The sequence below is a fragment of the Copadichromis virginalis genome, linkage group LG10, assembly GCF_057382275.1.
Source record: "Copadichromis virginalis isolate Kocher_CV1m ecotype Utaka linkage group LG10, C_Virginalis_male_GT1.1, whole genome shotgun sequence".
NCBI lineage: Eukaryota > Metazoa > Chordata > Actinopteri > Cichliformes > Cichlidae > Copadichromis > Copadichromis virginalis.
The window spans coordinates 25,988,300-26,011,286 of NC_140627.1; the positions used below are offsets into that span (position 1 = coordinate 25,988,300).

At 41.6% G+C, this 22,987-nt stretch overlaps 1 protein-coding gene across 2 annotated transcripts; it reads right to left on the bottom strand.

Moving 5' to 3' along the window:
- Positions 1 to 1,876: 1,876 nt before the first annotated feature.
- fgfr4 (fibroblast growth factor receptor 4) lies at positions 1,877 to 21,175 on the bottom strand. Of its 2 annotated transcripts, none has more exons than XM_085470864.1 (21): positions 20,493 to 21,175; positions 18,340 to 18,558; positions 15,228 to 15,415; positions 14,990 to 15,140; positions 14,796 to 14,846; positions 13,885 to 14,154; positions 13,657 to 13,746; positions 13,409 to 13,575; positions 13,190 to 13,313; positions 12,114 to 12,304; positions 11,850 to 11,988; positions 11,435 to 11,628; positions 11,196 to 11,341; positions 9,701 to 9,822; positions 9,489 to 9,599; positions 9,135 to 9,325; positions 7,477 to 7,599; positions 6,865 to 6,935; positions 5,311 to 5,448; positions 4,950 to 5,055; positions 1,877 to 4,335 (listed from the first exon to the last, which is right to left on the bottom strand). In XM_085470864.1, exons 2-21 carry the CDS (start codon positions 18,425 to 18,427, stop codon positions 4,159 to 4,161), a joined length of 2,838 nt encoding a protein of 945 aa, XP_085326990.1. In that variant the 5' UTR covers positions 18,428 to 18,558; positions 20,493 to 21,175; the 3' UTR covers positions 1,877 to 4,158. The 2 variants fall into 2 exon arrangements, with proteins under 2 accessions (XP_085326990.1, XP_085326991.1); XM_085470865.1 differs by having other exon boundaries at positions 18,340 to 18,561.
- Positions 21,176 to 22,987: the final 1,812 nt, after the last annotated feature.

The following is a 22,987-nucleotide window of genomic DNA, read 5'->3' on the forward strand; positions in this document are numbered from 1 at the left end:
CCTCCATCTCTTCATTCTTCTGTCTCGCCGTCTATGTTCCCGTCTCTGTCTTTCATCTTTCTCACATTTGTTTCAATTTGCTGTCGTTTTTGCTTTTCTCAGTGTCTATAGCATATTCCACACCCAATTTTTTTGTCAAAGTTATTACTTTATTTTTTAGTTTAATGAGAATCGCCAACTCCTACAATGATGAGATCAAGACACTCTTACCCCTTTCAAGTTTGCAACAAATTGCACAAATTCATATGGGGATTTGGTGGAAAGTTCTACTTTCATATCAAGGATCTTGATTTAGTCTGAACTAATAAATGTAACAAGTTTATTTCTTTCACCCAGGAATGCAGTGACATCAGTAAAACCAAGCACTTTGGGTTTTCATATAACAAGTACAGCCTTCATCAGAACCAAAAGGACATGAGGATAAAGAGACAAATTTGCATCCAACTGTAGGAAAAAAATGTAACTTTAAAGCAAATGCAGAAAGTCTTGAAAAGAAAATAGTTTTTACAAATGAATGAATTTTATGATTCTGAATCTTCAACACTATTAACGTACTGCACAAGACGAGTGGAAAAACGTGTTTTTTAAAGAATTTATTTAATGCAATGGTTAATACTGACATATTTTGGGTCTCTATGATGTGTTGATGACCCAGACCCAGTTTTACAGTGACTGTTTGAAGTTTTCTTGATTCATTCCACCTTGACGATATTCATGGTTTCAGATGCCCTGAGGCATTCCCACAGCATAATAGTCCCATCACTGTGTTTCACTCTGGGGACAATGTTCTTTATACGCCTCTGGCTTCTTTCTCCAAACATAAGCAGCGTCTCTGACACCAAAGACCCCGAATTTTGTCTCATCTTTCCAAAGGCCACACTTCCAGTATTCATAATCTTTTTCCAGGTTGTCCCTCACATACTTCAGTCTGGCATGAAGGTGTCTCTTCTGCAGAGGTTTTTCTTGAACCTCACAATCCCTTCATGTGCAGGATTCTGGTGACTCTCTTTATTAACCAGTGTCTCTGCATTTTGTTGTGGAGTATTTAGACACATCTAAAGGCCTGGTATGAGACAACAAAATACATCTGCAACTTAAAGCGGGGACAAATGTTCCCTCTTCCCTGAAATCATCTCCAACTCTAAATCAAAGAACTAAACCATTTCTTTATACTCAAACATCTTAAGCACAGTGCTAAATACCAAACATACCAGTGATTAAGCTGTGGGGTAATAGGATTAAAATGGTCAGACTAAATCACTAAATCCCATATAAGATCCAGTTTGTCACACCAAAGGGGCCTTTACTTAAATGTAATTTATTACAATTAAAGTTCTTCCTAAAATGAGATGTGGGAATCAGCCACGTTAGGAATGAGTGAGTGTAATGCGTGGATTTTAAGGGTGTGTCTTGGTGCTATGGCACATGCTACAGAGAAAGCGCTGCACAGCTATCACAAGAATGGAAAAAAACTCATCAGAGCATGGGTCAGCCTTCCTTTGCTCGACCAATTATCCTCCGAAACACTGGTTTTCAGCATTTCTGGTTTTGTTTTCAGTCTAAACCGATAAAATGAGGTTTAGGTATAGTTTGAACTTCCTTTCTGTATATAGTTCCTGTGATTGCATGGATTTCCTCCACTGTCCAAAGACATGTCTTTTAGATCCAAACTGGTAGCAGGTGTGAATGTGAGGCTGTTTGGTTGTCTTTCTCTTTAGCCCTGTGATACACATACTGTCTGGGATAATATCTGCCTTCACCCTGGTGTCAGCTGGGATAAGCTCCTTTTTCACCAAAGGAAAGTGATGAATGTCAAACCTAAAATCCTTAATGGAGTTCTTTAAAGTTAAATAAAGAAACGAGCACACAGAGCTGCTTTATTTTAAATTATACTTTATTTCATATAAAAACAAAACAATAAACAAATAAATTAGATATTTCTAAAATAATTCTCTTGAGGAAATGTTTAAGAATGCCATGATTGTTTACAATTGGTATTTGAGAGAAGAGCAGGTAACAGGAATGTAAAAATATCAATGCTTTTTGAACACTTTGTGGATAAAACGTCTTTTCAAAATGACGTAGAAGCTGAGCGATAGCTTAACATGAGAAGAGGCCATACATGAATCCTTTGCTGACAAGATGGTTGTTTTTCTTCAAAGACAATAAAATGATTGATGAATTTACAGCATCTTTTTAAAGTAAAACCCTCCTTTTTTCTATTTGAACATATTAAAGATATGAAGGTTTTGGGCTGGCGATGCAAATATTGTTTAGGTTTGTCTGCAGTCAGCTCCAGGAGGTGGGTTGAGAATCAGTTGGCATTTTAGCCCACAGGGGAATTGTCTACAGCTGGTCCTGGTGGCAGTGGTGGGGCTGCAAATCTGAATTAAGATTTGTAATTTAAAAGATGGAGGCTTTGTGGATAAAGATAGGGAGAGAAGAGGAGATATTACCATAATAAGAGCCTCTTCATTTGCACACAAGCCCAAGCTATGCCCACAACACCACCCCCAAACTCCCTCTGGTCTGTAGTCACACCCATTAAGCCTGCAAAGCTTTCATTGTCCAGCCAGGCTGCGGACCTGAGGACCTATTGCCAACAGATCTGGCTGGGTGAAGGGTTACACGGAGACAATAGGTGTCCCTCCCCCTCCTCCCTTATTTGAAATCAATCACACAGGCTTTCACATTCAGTGTCCCCCACCCTCCCCATGCTGCTCAGCAGTGACACTGGGCTTGGGCCAGCTCCCAACAGAGTCCTCATGCTAAAATCGTCAGTGCTCCTTTCAGAACGAGTCCCACCCTGGACACACTGTCCCTCACGGAGCATTCATGTAAGAGTAGAGCTGTTGTTAAAGGAGCACCACGTAATGTCGCCTCAAAGGTCATGTGGTAGCTTGTATGAGTAAACAAGCCACACTCGCAACCTCTGCTTCTTTGAGACACGTTCAAAACTTATCTCAACTGTCTTCTTGTGGTTTTGAACCTTGTCTTCGACTTGAGATTAAAAACAAAAAGAAAAATTCTGGGAGGGGGGGGGGCGGACTTTGTTCCCAAATTTCCCAAGCTGAGGTCACGCTTAAAGGCCCAAGCTATCTATTTTTTTTCTTGCCACAAAAGCACTTAAGGCTTTAATTGTTAATGGATTTTTCATGTCTCAGTCAATCAGTCATAATTCAAAATAAGATCTGCTTTTTTAGATTTAGGGATGCTGTTGGAGATAAATATGAATAAGCTGGTATTTTGGAAAGAAATAGATAGCCCATGACATGACAGGTTTGGCACTTGATTAAATTCCTCTCTTCTTTTGCCCCCAATAGCCTTCACTTGTTGTGTCATTCAGAATAATTTATAAAAGGCAATTGTCTTTCTGTTGTTGATATGTACATAACAATAGTTTAATATTCTAATATATTCACAGGAAATCATCGATTCAGGCACTTTGCTGCCACTACAGCAACTTCTTAGCATGAGAGATCCTGAGATTTAAGACTGTTTTCTCCTTAAATAAGCAACACAAAAGTAATATAATCTTATATAAACAGATTTATATTTAACAATCAGTTTCTTATCTTCTATCATAGCAAAATAAATCTTTTGTTTTTTTGTTTTTGTCAAAATGTCTTTATGACCGAGGTTTTCCAGCCCTGGTTGTGGGTCGAGTTTGTGGAGGAGATCTTTGTCTGCTGCCTTAAAAGAGAGAAAGCACTTAAAGGCATTTCAAGTACCAGGGTCACTTCTGTTGAGCTTTATGCCTCCAAAGCTAAAACTGTTCTTGGGCACTGTTCCACAACTGATAGTCCAAAGTACCGTGATTGGTTTGTCTTCCTTTCTTCTGTCCATGATGTAACACTTCAAAACTCCACCTTGGTGTCAAGCGTAGTGTCCTTGGTGCTCCATGTGCAGAGGTGTGTGGCTGTGCATGTATTTGTGTGTGTACGTGTGTTTACAAATGCTATCTATATTCCAGGGCTTTGTCGGATGCCATAGTGGAGGTCCAATGAACAACATCGCATGAATAAATCTTTAATTTACCTTTAGAAAGGAGCAGCAGTCCTTCAGTTTGGGAGCCAGAGGATGTTACTTCATTCAAAAGCCCAAAGTAGTGTTTCCCAACTGTAGTGTTGTGTTTGTACGTGTGTGGTGTTCGTGCGCCTATCGAAGAGCCGTCTTCGTGTCTATCCGAGAGTGCACGTCCTGGTAGCCCAAGAGGCAGGGGTCGGTGGATAAGGCATCATGGGTAAAAACTGAGTCGTTGTCAGAGGAGCAGGAGCTGGATGTGTCCTCGCATGAAGGAGAGTATTGTTCAAAAGGCGTTGACAGATCCAAGTACTGAGGGGAAGAGGAAGTTGAATTAATAAAAAGAAATTCTAGAGAAATGCACAAATAAATGTTTTTGAAAATTTTCAGTAAAAATCAATAAAGATTGAACTTGACTGGCTATCACACTGCTATTGAACACATTTTGGAGAGTTGTTTTCATCATAGTTTTGGACCACCAGGTCAGCACAGACTGGTTTTGGATTGGTTGCTTTAAAGATTGTTATGAATGTATCTAAGCTCATGAACACCTAAAAGCAAACAAATCAAACATGTTAACTTCTGGCACATCTGCAAAGGAATAACAAAAAGTGCTGCAATTTCAGCAGCCAAACACTGTTTGATTTTGTGTTTATTGCTTTGAGTTTATAGGATCAGAAATCTGCTCAGCTCAAGCAGTCTGCGTGCTGAACATCTGGGCTGCAGATTGTTGGTGTCAATGAAAATGTGTGCACACATCTTTATGGTTGCAGACGTTACTGTGTGTTTGTGAATGAGTCTGAAACCTATAGGACTACCATGAGTTTTATAAAGTGAACAGAAGGATAAATTGTACAACAGCAGACTTACACATAACACAGGAACATTTACAGGTGGATAGATTGGTATATATGTTTGAAACCTACCTCGTCAGAAATGGACAGGAGCACCCTGTCCAGTTCCTCAACCAGCTGTTTGAAGGTTGGTCTCTGGGTGGGAACAGCATGCCAGCATTCACGCATCATCATATAGCTGCAGGAAAAAAAATAGAAGGATTGTTTAAAAATCCACATAATTTACCATAGGGCACATGTTACCACTGCATTCTTTAGAAAAGATCTGGACAAAAATGTGCTACACTAAAGATATGTAGTTACTGGTGGTAGCTTTAGTGGATCCAGTTTATTTACTGCTCTTTACTTGTCTGCTACAATGTTTCTTAGAATAGATAGGCATGTTTGCTAACAGTTGAGAGTAAAGTTTAAAAAGAAAAGAGGGCTTGCTTACAGTTCGTGTGTGCAGTTTGATGGTTTGTCCATGCGATGTCCTTCCTTCAGCAGCTTAAAAAGTTCCTCAACAGGGATACCAGGGTACGGTGAACCGCCCAGTGTGAATATTTCCCACATCAATACACCAAATGACCACCTGAACACAGAAAGGACGCATCGGTGATTTCTTTAGTATGAAGCAATTGTTCTCAACTGGATTCGTTCAGCAGTAACCATGGGATAAGTAGAAAGATTAACTCCACTATTAAACAACTGGGCTCATCTGAAGAGTTAAATATATATTTAGTTTTGGCTGCTCCCTTATTTCCCAAGGGGTCGCCACAGATGGATCTTCGCATTTTGTTTGGTGCAGATTTGATGCCAGATTCCTTTTTGAAACAACCCTCCAATTTATCCAGGCTTGGGATAGGCAATAGGGGTATTGAGGTTTTGCAGACACGTGAGCAGTAACCACATGTGTGAATTGTGACAGCTATGGTGACAATATAGGATCAAGTGAATAAAGCCACAGCCATACATACTTAGAGGCTGATCCATGGCTACCTGTCAGCAACTTGTCTTGAGGGAAAAACAAAGATTCCCAAACTTGTTGCAAGATGTTGCTGGAGGTTGATGGCAGTTGCTGGGAAAATAATTGCTAAAGGCCCAGTTTGTGCCTATTCCCAGAGTCAAAGTAGAGATCTTTCATAGGTAAAGTGAACAGGTTAGCCACTATACCGTGGGCTCACTATAATGCTGAGGAGTTAAAAGTAGAAAAAAGCAGTTGAAACAGCTCACTAAAGCTAGAGATAATGATAAACTGTGAAGACACAGTAGCTAACTACATTTTTAAATAAAAAAATCTTTAGTTAACATTTTTGCTAGCAGTTACATTACTAGCTAAAAATACGTATTTAAAGATGAACAGTTGAAATGGCTGACTAAAGGTACAAACAACATTTTTAAATTAACAGTGAATACAGTTAAATTGGTTGCTTATAGATCATAAATAAAGTAGCAGCTAAAAGTGGCATATAAATAATAAGCTAAAACTTTAATAATTAAAAAGAAAATGTTCTAACTACAACTAAGAAACTTGTAGTTGTGGGCGATCGTGGCTCAAGAGTTGGCAGTTTGTGTCCTTGGGCAAGACACTTGACCCGTTGCCTACTGGTGGTGGTCAGAGGGCCCGGTGGCGCCAATGTCCGGCAGCCTCGCCTCTGTCAGTGCGCCCCAGGGCAGCTGTGGCTACAATGTAGCTTGCCATCACCAGTGTGTGAATGGGTGGATGACTGAATGTAATGTAAAGCGCTTTGGGGTCCATAGGGACTAAGTAAAGCGCTATACAAATACAGGGCATTTACCATTTAGTTGTCCAGATCTAAAATGATTTTAACTGAACACATTTGAAAATGAAAGGTTTTCTTGATGTTGCTGTAAAAACATTGGATATCACTCGTTAGCCTTACGGAGAAAAGGTTTCAAGGAGTTTGAGTACAAGTTTAGACAAGATGTGAGAAGGAAGGTATAACACTGATATTTTTGAGACTTTACTGTGATGAGTTGAACTTACACATCACTCTGGTGAGTGTAGACTCTGTCAAACAAAGCTTCTGGTGCCATCCACTTCACTGGTAGTCGTCCCTGAAGAGCAGACACGAACACGTTAGAGCCTCTCACTACCCAAACTTAACCAGAATCTCATCCTAGTTAGTTGCGCCATGCTCCTGCATGTCTCTCATATGATCTTTCCCCTACTCGCTCTTCATCAACTCTTTTCTAATTAAGTCCCATTAAGCCTGCTGCCAGTCAGAGGAAAACATCAAACATCTGGTTTCAGGAGTATTAAAACTGTAAAGGAAACCAGTCAGTAATAAAATGACTAAGGGGCAGATAGGTTTATAAGCAGCCGTAGATATATATGTACCTACCATGTACAGTACTAACGGGAAAGGGTTGTACAAACTGATTGCTAACAATACTGCAGTAGTATTTCTGAGCAAAAAGACATTAGATCGAGGCACTTAAAAATAGTATTTTTCCTTTGAAACTTGATTTGAGATGTCAATATTTTAGCTAGCTATGCTGGAAAATTTAAAAGAATAACGACAGCTTAGCTGCACCCTAGTCTGGGTGTTAGAGGCGCAAATTCCTAAAACAAATGCTCCTTAGAAATGTTACTCACATTGGTGGTTTTCTTGTAGTAGTCAATCTGGTGGACTCCTCTGGCCAGGCCAAAGTCAGCAATCTTCATCACATTGTCCTCGGTCACCAGAACATTCCTGGCTGCCAAATCTCTGTGGATGCACTGCAAAGAGAAAAGAAGGGGATGAAAAATTCCCAACACGAGCTGTTGAGTCTCCAGATTAAATAAACAGATTTTAAAAATTTGGATAAAAAAAACACACACACACAATATATATATATAGTTTCTAAATATATTGCATGTTTCTTTTGATTTTTAGATAACTGTACGACTTATTTCTCCCAATGCATGACAAGCTCTCAGATTTGTGGCGTGACATTTCCCTGTCTGAAAATGCTGAGGTAGGGGAGGTAAAAATGACTGACTGCAGATTTCCCAAAAAGTTAAAAGACGCGGGAGCCTAAAATCAACACACGGTGCCTCAGTTTGGTGAGGTCCACAAAAATACAATGTCTTTATATAGAAATCCTGGAGTTTTAAGAAAAACAACCCTTTGCGAGGAAAAAAGAAAGCAGTGTTTGCCCACATTGAATGGATGTCATTAAGTTTATTTTGGTTTTCATTTGAAATAGACGTGGGATTTGTGGGGACGTGCGAAATGAGCCAGTCATGGTTTGTGGGTCTCCCCATAATGGAGGGTTAGATTCAGGCTCTTGCATTCTTCGGAGGCCTTATAGCCAGAAACCTGATGCCTACACCCAGACGAAGGCTCTGCCGGCCTGTTTGCTAACAGATTTATGGCAGCGCTAAAAAGGACAAAGCCATGCAATGAAGGGACGGACAGATGGATGGAGAAGAGTAAACAGGACTGAAGCTGCAGCAGCTCTCTGCTGAGGAATGCCTGTCTGGGAAAGTGACTGGCAGACAAGGAGACATGTTGATATGAAGCACGCAAACATGGTGCATGCTGGGAAATTGAAAGGACAAGAAACATGTGGATGGGGGTAGAAAAAGGAGAACCGACAGGAAGGACAAAGAGAGGAAGAACAGCTGGTGCTGCCTCAACCAGACTAATCAATTTGAAGGCCAAGTCCCAAAATACGATGAATTACATGAAGGAACCTGATCCTTTCAATCAAAACCACATTTCTTATATTACAGCCTCTTTGGGGCATATATAACTCTGAAGACCTAAAGAAGTTTAGTTCTGCCCTCATGCCCTCATTTTATGTCTGCATTACTCTGTGGGGATTCAGACACACTCCAATAGACAGGCAACCTGTCCAGGTTATCAGGGGTTAGGAAAATAGATGGATCAATATGGATACACATCAGTTGGCCCTGTCTCATAAAAAAAGATGTTCCAGTACAGCTAAACTGGATTTTCAATCACATTTTGAGGGAAGTCTGTTTTCTCCCGGACTATGACTGCTTGTATTGTTTAACTAATATGTCTGTATTAGCATATCTTTGCATATCGTTACTTTGCGTTCCTACTGTTGCTGTACTTGTGATACTAATCTGGTTAGTGTCACGAAAGTTTCTACTTTAAGGTGAACAAATGTTTTTTTTTAGAAACCTAAACAAACAGCCAGTAGAAATATTACTGAAAAGTTGGGGAAAAAATCCAGAACTACAAAAGAAATAAGCTATAGTTACTACTTCTAGTACATTTCAACTCTTTATAGAGAGCTTACTCTTTTAGAGGCCAGGTACTCCATCCCTCTAGCCACCTGGTAGGCACAGGACAGCAGGTCTTTAAAGGTGAGCTGCTCTTCAGGCACCTTAGTCACATCAAAGGTGTAATCCATGCCTGGAGGTCGTCGGGCTCGCAGGTACTCCCTCAGACTTCCTTTGGAAGCATACTCCACCAGCACATACAGAGGGCCTGGGTGGGGGCAAGCAAAAACAGGATGAAGGGCTGCAACCACCACAGCTGAAACAATCCCTAAATCAGGCAGATCTTCATTAGATTAATGATAACAAAATGACTTGGGAGGAAAATGAGGAAATGTGTTGGTTCTTATCCAAAATAAAGGTTAGACACTCACCATCCTGTGTACAGACTCCCAGCAGGTTGATAATGTTCTTGTGCTTGTCCATCACCTTCATCAACTCCATCTCTGAGATGAGGTCTGCCAGATCTTTGTCTGTGGCGTCATCTGAGAGAGACATGTAGTTTTATTTAGTTGACATGCTGTTATAAGTAAGATCTGCCAAGTTAATCTCAGGAATTATTTCGCTGGTAGTATTCCTTTCTTACCTTTGAGCATCTTGACTGCTACAGTAGTGGCTTGTTCTGGACAGTCCTTGTTGATGCCGTAGGCTTCAGCTCTGACCACCTGACCAAAGCAGCCTTCTCCTAGAGGTTTACCCAATGTTAGACTAGAAAGAGAAAGGGAGTCTTAGTGAAAATAAGTATGTCCAAAAGAAAACTGTACAAATCCATAATTTGAAGCTCCGGTTTCTAAAACTATAGGTTTGATGGAGCCAAAAATGTCTTGCGGGCTTGTTTCTTTTTTGGTTCACACATGATGCGAGCGCTACAATGTTTAAATGAGTACAGATCCCGGCAGCCAAACTAAACTCAGTGAAGAAATACTTTTAGCAAGGAGCAGACGCTTTAAATGTTGTTGAGACTTAACAGTTCAGATTATATATATATATATATATATATATATATATACAGTGTTGGGGAGTAACGGAATACATGTACCGCCGTTACGTATTTAAAATACAAAATATGAGTAACTGTATTCCGTTACAGTTACCGTTTAAAAAGGTGGTATTCAGAGTACAGTTACTTTGTTGAAATAAATGGATTACACTGCGGTACTTTCCTGTTTCATTTTGTCGCGGGTCAGGACTGTTTGGGTTTTGTTTGACAGCTACGTTCTGTTGTTCCAGGCGGCAGCGCTACGGTTGCCATGGTTACAGGGCGACGCTCTCTCTCTCTCTCTCTCTGCGACTTTGTGTTTCCTGGGTGAGAGAGCGCCTTTTCGTTGTTGTTGTTGTTGTTGTTGTTGTGCTAAGCTAACAGGCAGAATGCTACAAGCATAGCTCTAAAGAATGTAGCATCATGGGCAGTGTAGTCCGTGTTGCAGGGAGAATGGACTGCCATACACGTTATGGGTCTGTGAGCGCGAGGAGGGAGAAAAAGGGGAGTGGAAAGGTACGAGTTGTCATCGAGGAAAAACGGGAGCTGGAAGCATCTAAATATAATAATAACCACTTCAGCCAAGAAGAGTGCCTGACGAGCCCAGTTGTAAGTAAGCTATTAAGACTCGACTGTACACCGTGTTCGTGTTTTCCTCCGAAAACAATAAGTTCCGTTGGAGCAGTCTTTCAACGCCTCTCTCTGTCTCTCGCAAGAAAAGTTGACCCACACAACAAAGTAAAGCTATTTTTCGGCTACGAGCCGACAGGGACCCCGCCGTTTTAGTCAGAGGTCCCTTTACTACAGCTCGGAGTCGCGGACCTTCAGTAATAGTAATAAATCACACAGCAATAGTACATTCACGTTGTTGTAAAAAGCATGATAATATATTAAGTAATCCAAAGTATTCAGAATACGTTACTGTCATTGAGTAACGTAACGGAATACGTTACAGAATACATTTTGGGGCATGTATTCTGTATTCTGTAATGGAATACATTTTAAAAGTAACCTTCCCAACACTGTATATATATATATATGATACAAAGCATTTGTGATTGATTATCATCCACAGCTCAATAAATAATGACAGATGACTTACTTCTCCCTGGGGAACTCCCAGTCTGGGTCATAGGGCAACTCAAACTCCATGACTCCAGCCAACATTGGTGAACAGCTGGAAGACAGGCGAGCCACCCTCATCAGAGATGCGCTGGACTTCCCTGACGAGTTGGACTCCACTGAGTACTGAAGAAAGAGATAAAGATGTCAGGTTTTAAGAGGTTTGCCTTCAGATGCAGTTGGATCATCCATTGTGTCATAGCAGGTTATGAGACGTACCTGTCTGCGAAGAGGGAACTTGGAAAGCTTCTGCACTGGGAGTGCATCAAATGGCTCCCTTCTGGGGTTGACCTGCATTCGGCACAACACCACGATGACAATGGCCATGATCAGAGCCAGGAATCCACAAGCATAGATAATTATGTCACTATATTTGGTCTCCATTGTTTCCATAGCATCTGCTGCTTCTTCCTCTGCAGGTACAAGACGAAAAATTAGAGGAAAAAAATGTAATTCAATAGGAGAGGGAACTCAAAACAAGAAATGATTAGTTGAAGGTTTGTGGAGTATTTGATGGAAAAAGTGCTATATATCAATGATTAGCTGACCAAAGCAATGCTAAAATATTTTGAAAAGACCATGCAAAGTAGTGTAGAGTGACTTTTTTTATATAGTTACGTTGCTTCGTTCTTACCTGAAATGACAGTGAGCCAGGCAGACTGGTGGGCATAGCCAATTGAATTTCCAGCCAGACAGGTGTACTCTCCAGCATCCTCCATGGTAACTTTGGACAGGTAGAGGACCTCCACCTCGGACATGTTCAGACTGCCAGTCTGCATGACACAAAATGCAATGATGGGGCATGATAAGAGCGCTAGGAAGAAGTTAGGTTTGGAAGCTACCAGAGGAGTTGCTGTTAACAACACGTGAAAGGATAGCATCTCGTTGTATTACCAACCTTGAGGACCTGAACGTAGGGGGTCCCGTCAGGACCATAGCGTCTGCCGTTCCTTTCGATGTGCTTGAGCCACTGAATGTGAGGTTGGGCGTCACTGTAGACCTTGCAGTGGAACTGGACATCACTGCCTACCACTGCTGTGGTGTTGGCTGGCAAACCTGCCTGCAGGATCGGCCTGTGGGGTGAACGCTCTGTTTTTGGAGGAAATCACACGGAAGAGGTAAGCAAAGGGAGCAAAGATTCAGACTGAAAAATTGTTCAAAGATCAAGAGAAACCACTCAATGCCTTTTCTCATCTCAAATAAACAGCAGAGCATATGGAGACAAAGGTTAATTTATCTGTTAAGCATGTATGAAGTTTTAGGCAGGTAATGGGTAATCACCTGACTGCCTCTTAAAGACATTCATTTATTTAGTCATTTAAAGCCCACAAAAATGCATGCTTTGCAAATAAGCTCCTTAAAATAGCCAGCAATTGTCATTGTCACCCTCAATATGTTTCTATGCTGGCAAAAGACCAGGAAATGTCATTTTGGAATGAAAATTGGTTCCATTAGCATGCCTATTTGCCGCTAGTCTCTTTGATCTGTGGTCACTCTCTCTCTCTGATCTTGTTAGCTGCCTCGTTAGTCTTTTCCCCCTGTCAGCAGGGACGGAAACTGACCCTGCGGTGGAGAGATAGCGAACAAACGAACAAACAAACCGCAGCACTGCTCGATCTCTTGTCACAAGTCAGGTAGAAAACTGGAGTGGAAGTCTGACCATCCACATCCTGCCCGCCGCAGCCTGACACCAGGCACCCCTGTCACCATTTGCTCACTCGCTCAGTTATCTCCTCTCTCAGACTGGAGCCTTAAATTTGAAGGAATTCTGCTTTTTTGTGCTGACCAATGCTTTTCAGCCAGATTGTATAATCCAACCAATAAAGATTTTCTGTTATTTATGGCTTTAGTTTAGTGCTTACTCGTGTAAGGGTTGTGTTCTTCACTCTAGATGTCACAAGATATGCTTTTTTGTTTATTTTACTTTTTAAATATGAACATTAAATATGAGAAGCATGATCTTTCATGTCTTACCCAGAACATCAAGAACATAGCTGTGACTGATGGAGCCATACTTGTTCTCTACCACACAGGTATAGTTTCCTCTGTCTGAGGGCACAACACTTTCCATCACCAGGCTCCAGTGCTGGTGTCGTAGCTGGCAGACAAAGTACAAAATGATATGAATAAGAGAGCAAATAAAAACACAATCTGTTTATGTCGCACGAGATGACAAACTGAAACCTTCGTCACCTTGATGCCTCCAATGCGATGCTCTCCTCTAAATTCGCGTCCATTTTTGAGCCAGCGGATGCTCGGCATGGGGCTACCCATAGCTGGACAACGAAACTTCACTGTGTTTCCTGCAGGAACAGCATAGAGTTTCTTCTCCATACGCTGGGGATGTGTCCAATACGGTCCTGCACAGACAAAGAACCGCAAATAAGCCGTTAAAGCACAAAATTCAAGAAATGCAGCTGCTAAATAAACAGCAATTTTACCTCTGTAGAAGTAAACTTGGTCATTTTCAATCTCAGCTGAAGAATCCTCCAAGTCGTTGTCCTCATCGTCGTCCCCAGATCCCAGCGAGTCTGAGACGAAGACATGTCAAAAACCATTTACGGCTGCCTCTAATCCTCATTACTTAAAAGCTTTTTTTTTAAAACCAGTGACTTTATATATAAAAAAAATCCAGTAAAGCATCAAAACTGCACTGCGGGTGCTCTTACCTGCCACAGTGATAGTGAAGTTCCTCACAGGCTCTTTGGATCCCCGGAGAACACAAACATAAACACCTGAATCTTCATATGTTACGTCTGTGATTTCCATGATGGCGCCTCGCATCTGGATCCGGGGTGTGGGCAGAACACGTGCACCCTCCTTGTACCAGTTTACAGCCATGCCGGGCCGGGTGCTCATGTCACAGCGCAGTTTTAGGACGTTGCCTGGCTCTAACAGGAGATGCTCTGTGGTGTCCTCACTCAAGTCCTCGAGAACATCTGCTAAAAGCAGGCATGGTATTAGCTTGCGGTGCTGAAGGCTCTTCTCAAGTTTTTATGATCAGTCTGAACACCCTTTTCGAGCTCTCCTTCTCCTTCTCTTTATTTCTTTTGTAGCTCTGATTATCTCACCACAGAGCCCAGTCTAATCGCTATTCCTTCAGTTATGACCTTCAGCTCCTCAAACTCCATTATCTCCAGTCCCCACATACACACAAGCACAATGACATTGCCATGGAGACAGGGCCTTACTGACCCGAGCCACCTCCACTCCCCCTTCCCCTCTTCATCTTTTTGTTCCCCTGTGAATTGTTATGAGACTGAGAGCGATCTGGCTAGCTCTGCAAACTCCCTCAAAAAGAAGCAAAGAAAATAAACAAGAAGGAAGGGAGACTGAAGCTGATGAACATGTCGCAATGTGACAGCGGTCGCAGAGTGAATATAAGGGGTGGTAAAGGCTCACTAATGATCTAAGAGACCAAAGAGAAGCAAAATCTGTGGAGGTGGATGCCAAGTTTAGAGCTCTCACGGTTGGCAAACATACCACTGTATGGTAAATGTATACTTTCACTTCTCACACCCAAATAGATTTTATTTATTTTTAAAAAGCTCTAAGTGTAAAAGCTCCAGAGTGAGGTTACCTGAGGGGATTTTAGTAGCAGGCATGTCCTCAGTTTGGGAAATGATAATCCCTGTGAAAGGGAAAAGTTGTCATTTAAAAGAAGTAAAGATGTGGGATGTTAAAAATTGACACTAAGCATTTCTATCTAAACAACATAAAAAAATCATATGCCTATACATCCGAAATATTCATATAATGATAAGTCTGCCTTACCAGGCAGGACCTCCAGCCATGCTGACTGCATGGCCTGCACTGTCTGTCCCGCATGGGTGTTCTCAGCCATGCAGATGTACTCGCCAGCATCCTCCAAAGTGATGTTGGACAGATGGAGAGTATTCACCTTGGATGATATGTTCTGCAGGGGCTGCGTGACAGATTATTTTAGAGTGATGAGAAGAGAACACAGTGCAGAGGACAATAAAACTGCTGACGTTAGCAGATCTGTTCTCACCGTCAGAGCCCTGAGGCCAGGGGGTCCTCCCTGGTTCTGACCTGGTTCGCTGACATTCACCTTCAGCCACTGCACCTTTGTGCTTCCTGGTCTGTGGACTTTACACATCAACTTTGCCTGACCACCAACCACTGCTGTGGTGTTTTCTGGGTAACCTGGAACTATCAGAGGCCTAGTGACCCGAAGATCTGGAAACCAAATGTGGAGATGGAGGAGAGAAACTCAGAAAAGACAGATGATCAGTCATATCTTTTTCCTGTTATTGAGATTTGTTTCATTGTTATATTTCAGATCAGTGACAGCCTCCTTATTTACTCTTTCTCTCAATCTTGAACCTATTTCAGGCTTCACAGTACAGCTATTTTGCAGAATAAAGGAATCAGTAAACTGCTACAAGTCGTCGTAGTCTCAATAACCAAGTGAACAAGGCAAAAATTGTCAAAACACATCCTGGCGGTTTCATTTTACCTCTGAAAGGTCCGGCAACAGAAGCACACCATGTTCCTAAACAACCACAGACATTTAATGCTACCAGGAACCGGTGATAGAGTGCCCTGATAACCCAGCCACTATGGTGTCACCCTCAGCTACAGTGCCATCCATTCAGTGGGTCACTCACCCACTCACTTGCTGGAGCATATGTGCGCCCTGGCTAGGGACCTCGCTTTCTGCTCAGTCACTCAGAACGAGCAATTTTCCAGGGCAATTTTCTGTCTGATTGCTTCCTGCGAGCGCTTAGTGAAAGGCAATCTGTTTCCCTGTCGGAGTGAAGTGCTATCTCTTTTTCCAAACACCAGAGTACACGCAGGTAATCCTTTCAGGAACAAATATACAGTCACTACCTTCTGAGTGGAAAATGAGAAATGGCAGTTGGTCAAAAGCAAATGAAAGAAACACCTTGGAGGCAAACAAACTCAACACTTCGTTTGTTTACAGGGAGTCAGAAACGTGAAATCCCAACAAGTCACAATTTTATCTAGTTAAAAAAAAGTTAGGAAAAAAACCTGTAAATCAGAGAGCTGAAGCACACACACTATACCCACGCTAATGAACTTGCAGAGACAGCGACGGTGCCCCAGAGATGAACTCGCAGCAGAGTGTGAATTGCCACCCAGAGGCGAGGGGGCAAACAAAACACAACACAACACAAACAAACCTGCTCAGCTGGTGCCAGCCAGCCAGCCAGCCGGTCGGCCGGCCGGCCGGGCTGGCAGCAGAGCCTCATATGGTACAATGAAGAGGCATTTGTGGCCCAATGCAGGAACGTACAGCAGCAGAGCCCTCAAATATGTACTTTTATCCAATTAGGTTTACTTCCAGCAGGCTAAAGAACTTCCCAGAATTATCCAGTTTCTGATTAACCTTCAAGGAAAATTGCTGGAATTCATTACATTGTCAGTTTGCAGCTCCCACTTATAATTACAAAGCTATAATGGTTTGGGGGCACACATGCATGTAGCATACGCCACCACAGGAAGTATGCATTCAGCATTATTTTATACAAAAGCTGCATTATAGCTACTTCTTATGATGTATAAAATTAATGTCGCTAACAACTGCTGCATTTCCATTTCATAGACATTTGATATATATATATATATATATATATATATATATATATATATATATATATATATATATATATATACATTTTATTTTTAAACAAAATTGATCATCCAGTCATCCTCTAATCTGTGACATGTGTGGTTGAATTATGTCTTGTGTTTTATTTTTGGTGATTTACAGTCAAGTACAGAGTTTATAGACAAAAATCTTAACTTGGACTTTTATATAATCTAATGATGTAGCAGGGAAAAAAATCTGGACTGAAAATGAGTTTTCCTTTTGCTGCAGCATACAATTAGCAACATTAGATATATAATTATATTTGACATGCGCTCGGAGCGGGTTTCAAATTAGTAACTGAACATAAAATACCCACAGAATTGTTTCAGGTGATTATTAAAAGCTTAGTTAAAGTTTGTTTATAGCCTACTACAAGATTTAGTTTGGATAAATAAATAAAGTTGGCAGCTTGGAAGGTGTAGATTCTATTATATACCAGAAGTTAGGAAAATGCCGGTCACTGTTTCAAGGCCAGTTGCTGCTTTTACAGCTCTTGTTTTTCTTGACTTTGGACATTATGGTGACCATCAATCAAAGCACCAGTACATGAACTGGTGCAGACAATTTATGCATGTAAAATACAAACCCTGATATCCGGTGCATGCTATTAAAATCTAACTGCTTTTATAACTGTTTGACTATTTACTCACATCTCTTGAGGGGCTTTTTTTGAAGCCCCCTCTTGCACACTGTCGTCGGAACAACAAGTCCCGGCTGGCCTCGACAGCCCTGCAGTCTAAACTGGAGCCACAGAGACGGCTTCTGTTCTCTGTGCCTCAGGGACAACCATCCACCTCGACTTTCATCAATCTACACACATCCTCAAAAAGAATGTCACCCCAAAGTCCTCTAATCTTAAGTATTAAGCCAGTTTATTTTGCAGCAGAAGATAAAATTATTATCACACATAATAGTTTCGTTTTTGAAAGCTGGCTGTATAAAAGGCTGATTGTGGCTTACCTCAGTAGAAACATTTTAATGGCACCTTAAACTAACAGTGCCTGGTGCACTGCATTGGCTTCTGTTTATAAAGCATCAGTGAGAAGGCCCTGCCACCCCCCCTCCCCATCCTCTACAGCTGGCACGCAGCCAGGCAGATTTACACTTCCGTGCCTCAGGGCCCCGGACAGATCGGGTAGCGCCGTTTACAAACGCTGAGAGCTTCCGACTTCTTCGCTCTTTCTGACTCTCGCCTACAAGCTCTCGTAATCATTTTTCTGTCACCCTGCCTCCCTCTGGACTAAACTTTCTAAGGAGGGAAGGTGGACTGGTCCACACAATTCCAGATACATAACATATTTTTAAGAATTTAAAGCAGCTTCACTCCTAGTCAACAGATGAATAAAAATGAGACCTGCTATCTGGCTGTGATCAACCCCCCCCCCCTACCCAGCCATATGCTTATCTAAGGTTTATGCAAAGACAAACCCCAAGTGATCAAGTTAATACTAACTGTGTGATATCAGAGCAGAATTTCCTGACTTACCTTTTATTCTTAAGCCATCGGTGGTTCTGGCCGTGACTCTGACCACCAAACAGAGCAGCAGAATACAGAACAAGCAGACCCGCATCATCTTCTGTGGGTGACGTGCGTGTTTTGTGGGCTAAAAGGGAAAATTAAACGTTGGAAGCCTATTCCGGGCCTCACACTCCACTCGCTGGCATTGGCAACTTCAGAGACCCCCAAAGTCTGTAAACGTGGAGCCTGCTGGGAAAAACAAACACATGGCAGACAGTTATCTGCTGATCAGAAACCTGATTCTCTGAGGAGATCTAGCAGGGGAGCAGCTAAAGACACAAACTTTTCTGTTCACTTTTAAGCCAGATGGCAAAAACACAAACAATTGTCAGGCCAAATAGTTAAAGAGAGAGCCTGTATTGACTGTGAGCAGCTGTATTCTTAACCAGATGTCCTGCTATCTGTCCCACTCGTATGCCTCACATTGTCCAGGCTCTCCTGCGTGATGAATAAGGAGCAGGGCTGTTACTGCCTGTTGTTTGTCAGTGGATGGTGCTTGGTCTGTCCCGGGATAATGGGCCCTTACTAGGAAAACACTTGAAACTTGCCAGGAAGCTACAGAATCTGAAGGAGCAGCAGAGAGATTGGACTAAAAGTTGATGAGACTTCAGGTTCAGGAGGTGGAAACCCAAAAACAGGAGGAAAACAGTGAAATGGGTGATGGTAGTGGGTTTTCAAAATCTGAAATGCACTGGTGTTCTTACCTAGACCCAGATCTGGTAACAGGGCCAGCTACAAAGGCAGTTTTATGATTGGTCATTGTATTTTCCCTACTTAATCTGTGAATCTATAAAATGCTATGGTGCCTTGAAATGTTTTTTTTAATCTAACAAACAGTCCAGAACCACAGTGATATCCAGCTTACTATTAAAGAAGTCAATGAAAAGCAGCAACTCCTCAGAAATAATGGGGGGAAACAGAAAAAGCAGAAAGTTGATTACTAATGAATTAATAATATTGACTTTCACTTTATGAACTGAAGTTTCAACTCAAATAAACAATTGCAACTATTTTTCAGCTCAAAATAATTTTCACAGTATTGTTAGCTGTGAGTTTTACCTCCAGATGTTGTTATACGTTAGGAATGATCGATAAACCTGTTTCAAACATTTTGACTCGCATAGAAAGTGATATTGAAGTACAGAGGTTATTAAAGCGGTCTAAGCATCTGAATGCGGACAAACAGTAAACTGACAGTCTGTAGGAACGCTAAAGGAATAATACACTGGTTTTCTTTTTTCTGCTGCAAGCACAGCAAACTGAGCACAGGCGCCAGATCCTGGTGCGTGCGCTCCATGTAGGCAGGCCGCGCCCACACACACACAGATACGCACGCACGAACACCTACACACTGTTTAAAGAACCAGCTTGCTGAATGAAACGTATTCTTTCTCAATTAAGGACTGGAAAACATTTTTCTCCTGCTGCTGCTAATTCCGCTGGAGCCAAAACACTTCTGCTGTATTGTACTTTTATATTTCAGTACCATAATCCACGCTCAATAAAGCACCTAAGAGCTGTATTAATGTCACACCGTGCGTGTAGTTTACAATCAACTCAAGAACCGACGAATGAGAATCGTTGTTTGTTTCACAGTTAAACCTAGAAGTTTGTAATTTTGGAGCCCGCACGTGAGCCCCCCCTCAGTCAAAAACTTTGATCTGCAGAATAAAGGAGCTGATAGTGTTTAGATAATGTTCCTGAAAAATACTTTAATTAAATGTTAAAAAGGATGATCAATCTTTCTTTCACGCGTTAATGGCACTTGTGGTCTGATGAAGTTCAAACTCCGCTTTGGGCGATATAAACAATCTTTTCTCCTGACAAGTGGAAAGTTCAGTGTCTACTAATTGATCTGTTTTGCTTTCATTGGGAAACACACATAAAATTATAAATCTTTCGTCTTTAAACCCCCCGATTAACTTAAAATTAACTCGTTGGTGGGTGAAATTACACTGTGTGTTCTATCAGTCCTATTCGGTTTTTTTCATGATGGATGGTGGCATTATATGATCTATAACTCTCTGGTAATCTAGCCCCCGGTCCGCCGTGCCTGCTGATAGGACAAAAATGAATGAAACTCAAAGAAGCTCCAGCTGTCTCTGTCTGTTTTCACCCACCTTTGCTTTGGGTCTGTCCTCGCAGTGATAATTGGCACCGGTGTGGAAATCACTCCTTGTCCCGGTTGATCCGAGCGAATATTGAAATCCTCATTTGGAGAGCCACTTTTCCCGGTGTATCCTTCCCAAAAATCAGTCTGTGAGCGTGTTTCAGCTTATGTGTATCCGACTAAAATCGAAGCTGAGCCTTAAATCCATCAAAAAACAGTGGCCTGTTACACGAACGACAGCTGTCGGGCTCTTCCAGTGACCCGGGGGAAAGCGTTGCGATCCCCGGGGCAAAGTCCACTGCAGGCTGCCGCTCAGAAGGCTAAATCCACGGAGATAAAGAAAAACAGTCAGGGAGCGAGGAACTTACGAGTAAGAGTTGTATGAAAATGCTGAAAATGATCCGATTTATAGAGACGGGTACAAAACAAAAACAAACAAAAAAAAAACCGTGCCCCGTAGTTCAGAGTCCCTTCTTGGTTACACTGCAACACCGTTTTGGATACGCGCGTCTTTACGCAGCGCTTCTTCAAGTTCCACTGCTCAGTGTGTTTATCCCAATAAGCTCTGCTGATCAAATGTGGGGCTCAGCCTCCCTCCACAGTCCTGTTTCGTTCAACTGCTGAGAGAGAGAGGAGCGAGCGACTGCGACCTTCGCACACCAGCCCTCGTACAGCACCCTGCTGCTCTCTGGACGGCAGTCACAACAACAATGGTCTGAGAGCGGCCAGGGGAGCAGGAGGAGGAGAGAGGAGGGGAGAGGATAAGGGAGGGAGAGAGAGTGAGAGAGGGGAGGGGTACATCCCTGCCACCCCCTCACAAAACAGCCCCATGCTACCAAAGAGCTGGCAAATAAAACCCAAGACTCTCTCCCCCTCTCTCTCCTCTCTGCAGAGTTGAAATCTAAGTCTAACGGTATTCGGTATTAAAATTGCTAGAAGCATTTTTCTCTCATACAGTAATTAGCCACATAAATCACGCCACTGATGAGTTTTTTTTAAGGTGTCATAATTTATTGGGGGTTATTTGCCCTTTTGAAGACACAAATTCAAATTAAGTCGTTTTTGTGAGTGAATGTGTGAGAACTGCCTCCCTGTTTAATTGCCTCAATGAAAAAAAGCTAAACAACACAAAACAAGACAATGGCATTTAAATAAATACAGGCCCTGCTTTAAAAAAAATCTGGTTGTCACACTTTGTCTTAATGTTTCCCCTCATTTGGAAGTTTTGATGCATTTTAGTAAAACATATGTGGTAAATTCTCAGAGTTATTAGACTACAGGTCCCACAACTCTTTAATCTTGTGAAGTAAAATGAAGTATTAGCATGCAGCAAAGAAATAGGGTTTCTCCAGGATCAGCATAACATCAGAATTCATGCAGAGATAAGGATAACAACTGATATGACAACAAAGTCAGAAGATGGGAACATAAATCACACAAGTACGCTAATTAAATCATTCCTTCTTCCAGATGCAGTTCAGTCTTCAGCCTCCGTGTCCTATAAAATGTCTTGTGTGCCCTTGGCAGGATATCATCTGCAAACTTTAAAGTAAAGGACAGTGCGTCACTTGAAGCTTTTTATCTCACTAGCAGCTACATATTCTGGTAAAGTCTAATAAATGTCCAGGTTCTTGGGTGTTAGATCCCCATCACCCTCAGAAAGTTAATGTCAGAGGTTTATAAAGAGGTTTTATCCATCTATTCTCACTTAGAAATGTTAGGATAAGATTTGGAATCCTCTCATCAGGTTTCTTTTTTCTGTTGATGTTGAGTCTGTTCTTTCACCTTTGTGTTTCACTTTTTCCCTGCCATGCCTTTACTACTTATAGCAATCTGTGAGAGGCTCTGATCAACAGGACAAGAAACATGTAACCTGCAGCCCATTCCGATTTGTTTTAGTTTCTTTTGGCCAGTTTATTAAATATATCAGATGCTGACCAACATGCTTTACAGAAAGCAGTTAAAACAATCCTTTAACCTAGTGGAGAAAAATAAGGTGTATGCTAATAACATCAATTTCTAGGAGTAATTTTGTGTGTAATCACAGTGCATTTTTTGCTTTTCACACACCATTGTACACAATATGTTCTGGAGTAAGAAAAGCTTAGCCCTGTCACTAACCCTTGCCATTTTGGATGTCATGCAACAGCCATACCCTATCCTACCCTTATGTGTTAAATCTGGAATTTCAACTATGAGCCAGTAAGTAAAATTTGATGGAAGGACTGGATCAGCAGCAGATTAGACCCCATGGCTTTGGATAATACATATGGGAGCAAAGTTCAGCTGTCTGCATATTTTTAACCTTGCGGAACATGAAAAACTCAAGGAAGAGCCTTCAAAACTCAGTTATGTCTTATCACAATATGCTGTACATTTATCATAACTGGTTTTGCATGATCAGACTTGCAAGCTAGCTAACCTGTTATCCTATAAATCCCCAAAGCACTTAAACTCCACCAATAAATTCATTTCAGCCTCGGAGAAATCCTTTAGAATTACTGT

Bases quoted from the DNA above. Each gene is read 5' to 3' on its own strand.
- fgfr4 (XM_085470864.1), bottom strand. From the start codon at position 18,427: ATGATGCGGGTCTGCTTGTTCTGTATTCTGCTGCTCTGTTTGGTGGTC. The intron at 9,326-9,488 runs GTGAGTGTCTAA...GCCCCCACCCAG, and splicing joins GGGAGTCTGTACACAGGATG to GCCCTCTGTATGTGCTGGTG. The intron at 5,449-6,864 runs GTAAGTTCAACT...TTCTGTGTTCAG, and splicing joins TACACTCACCAGAGTGATGT to GTGGTCATTTGGTGTATTGA.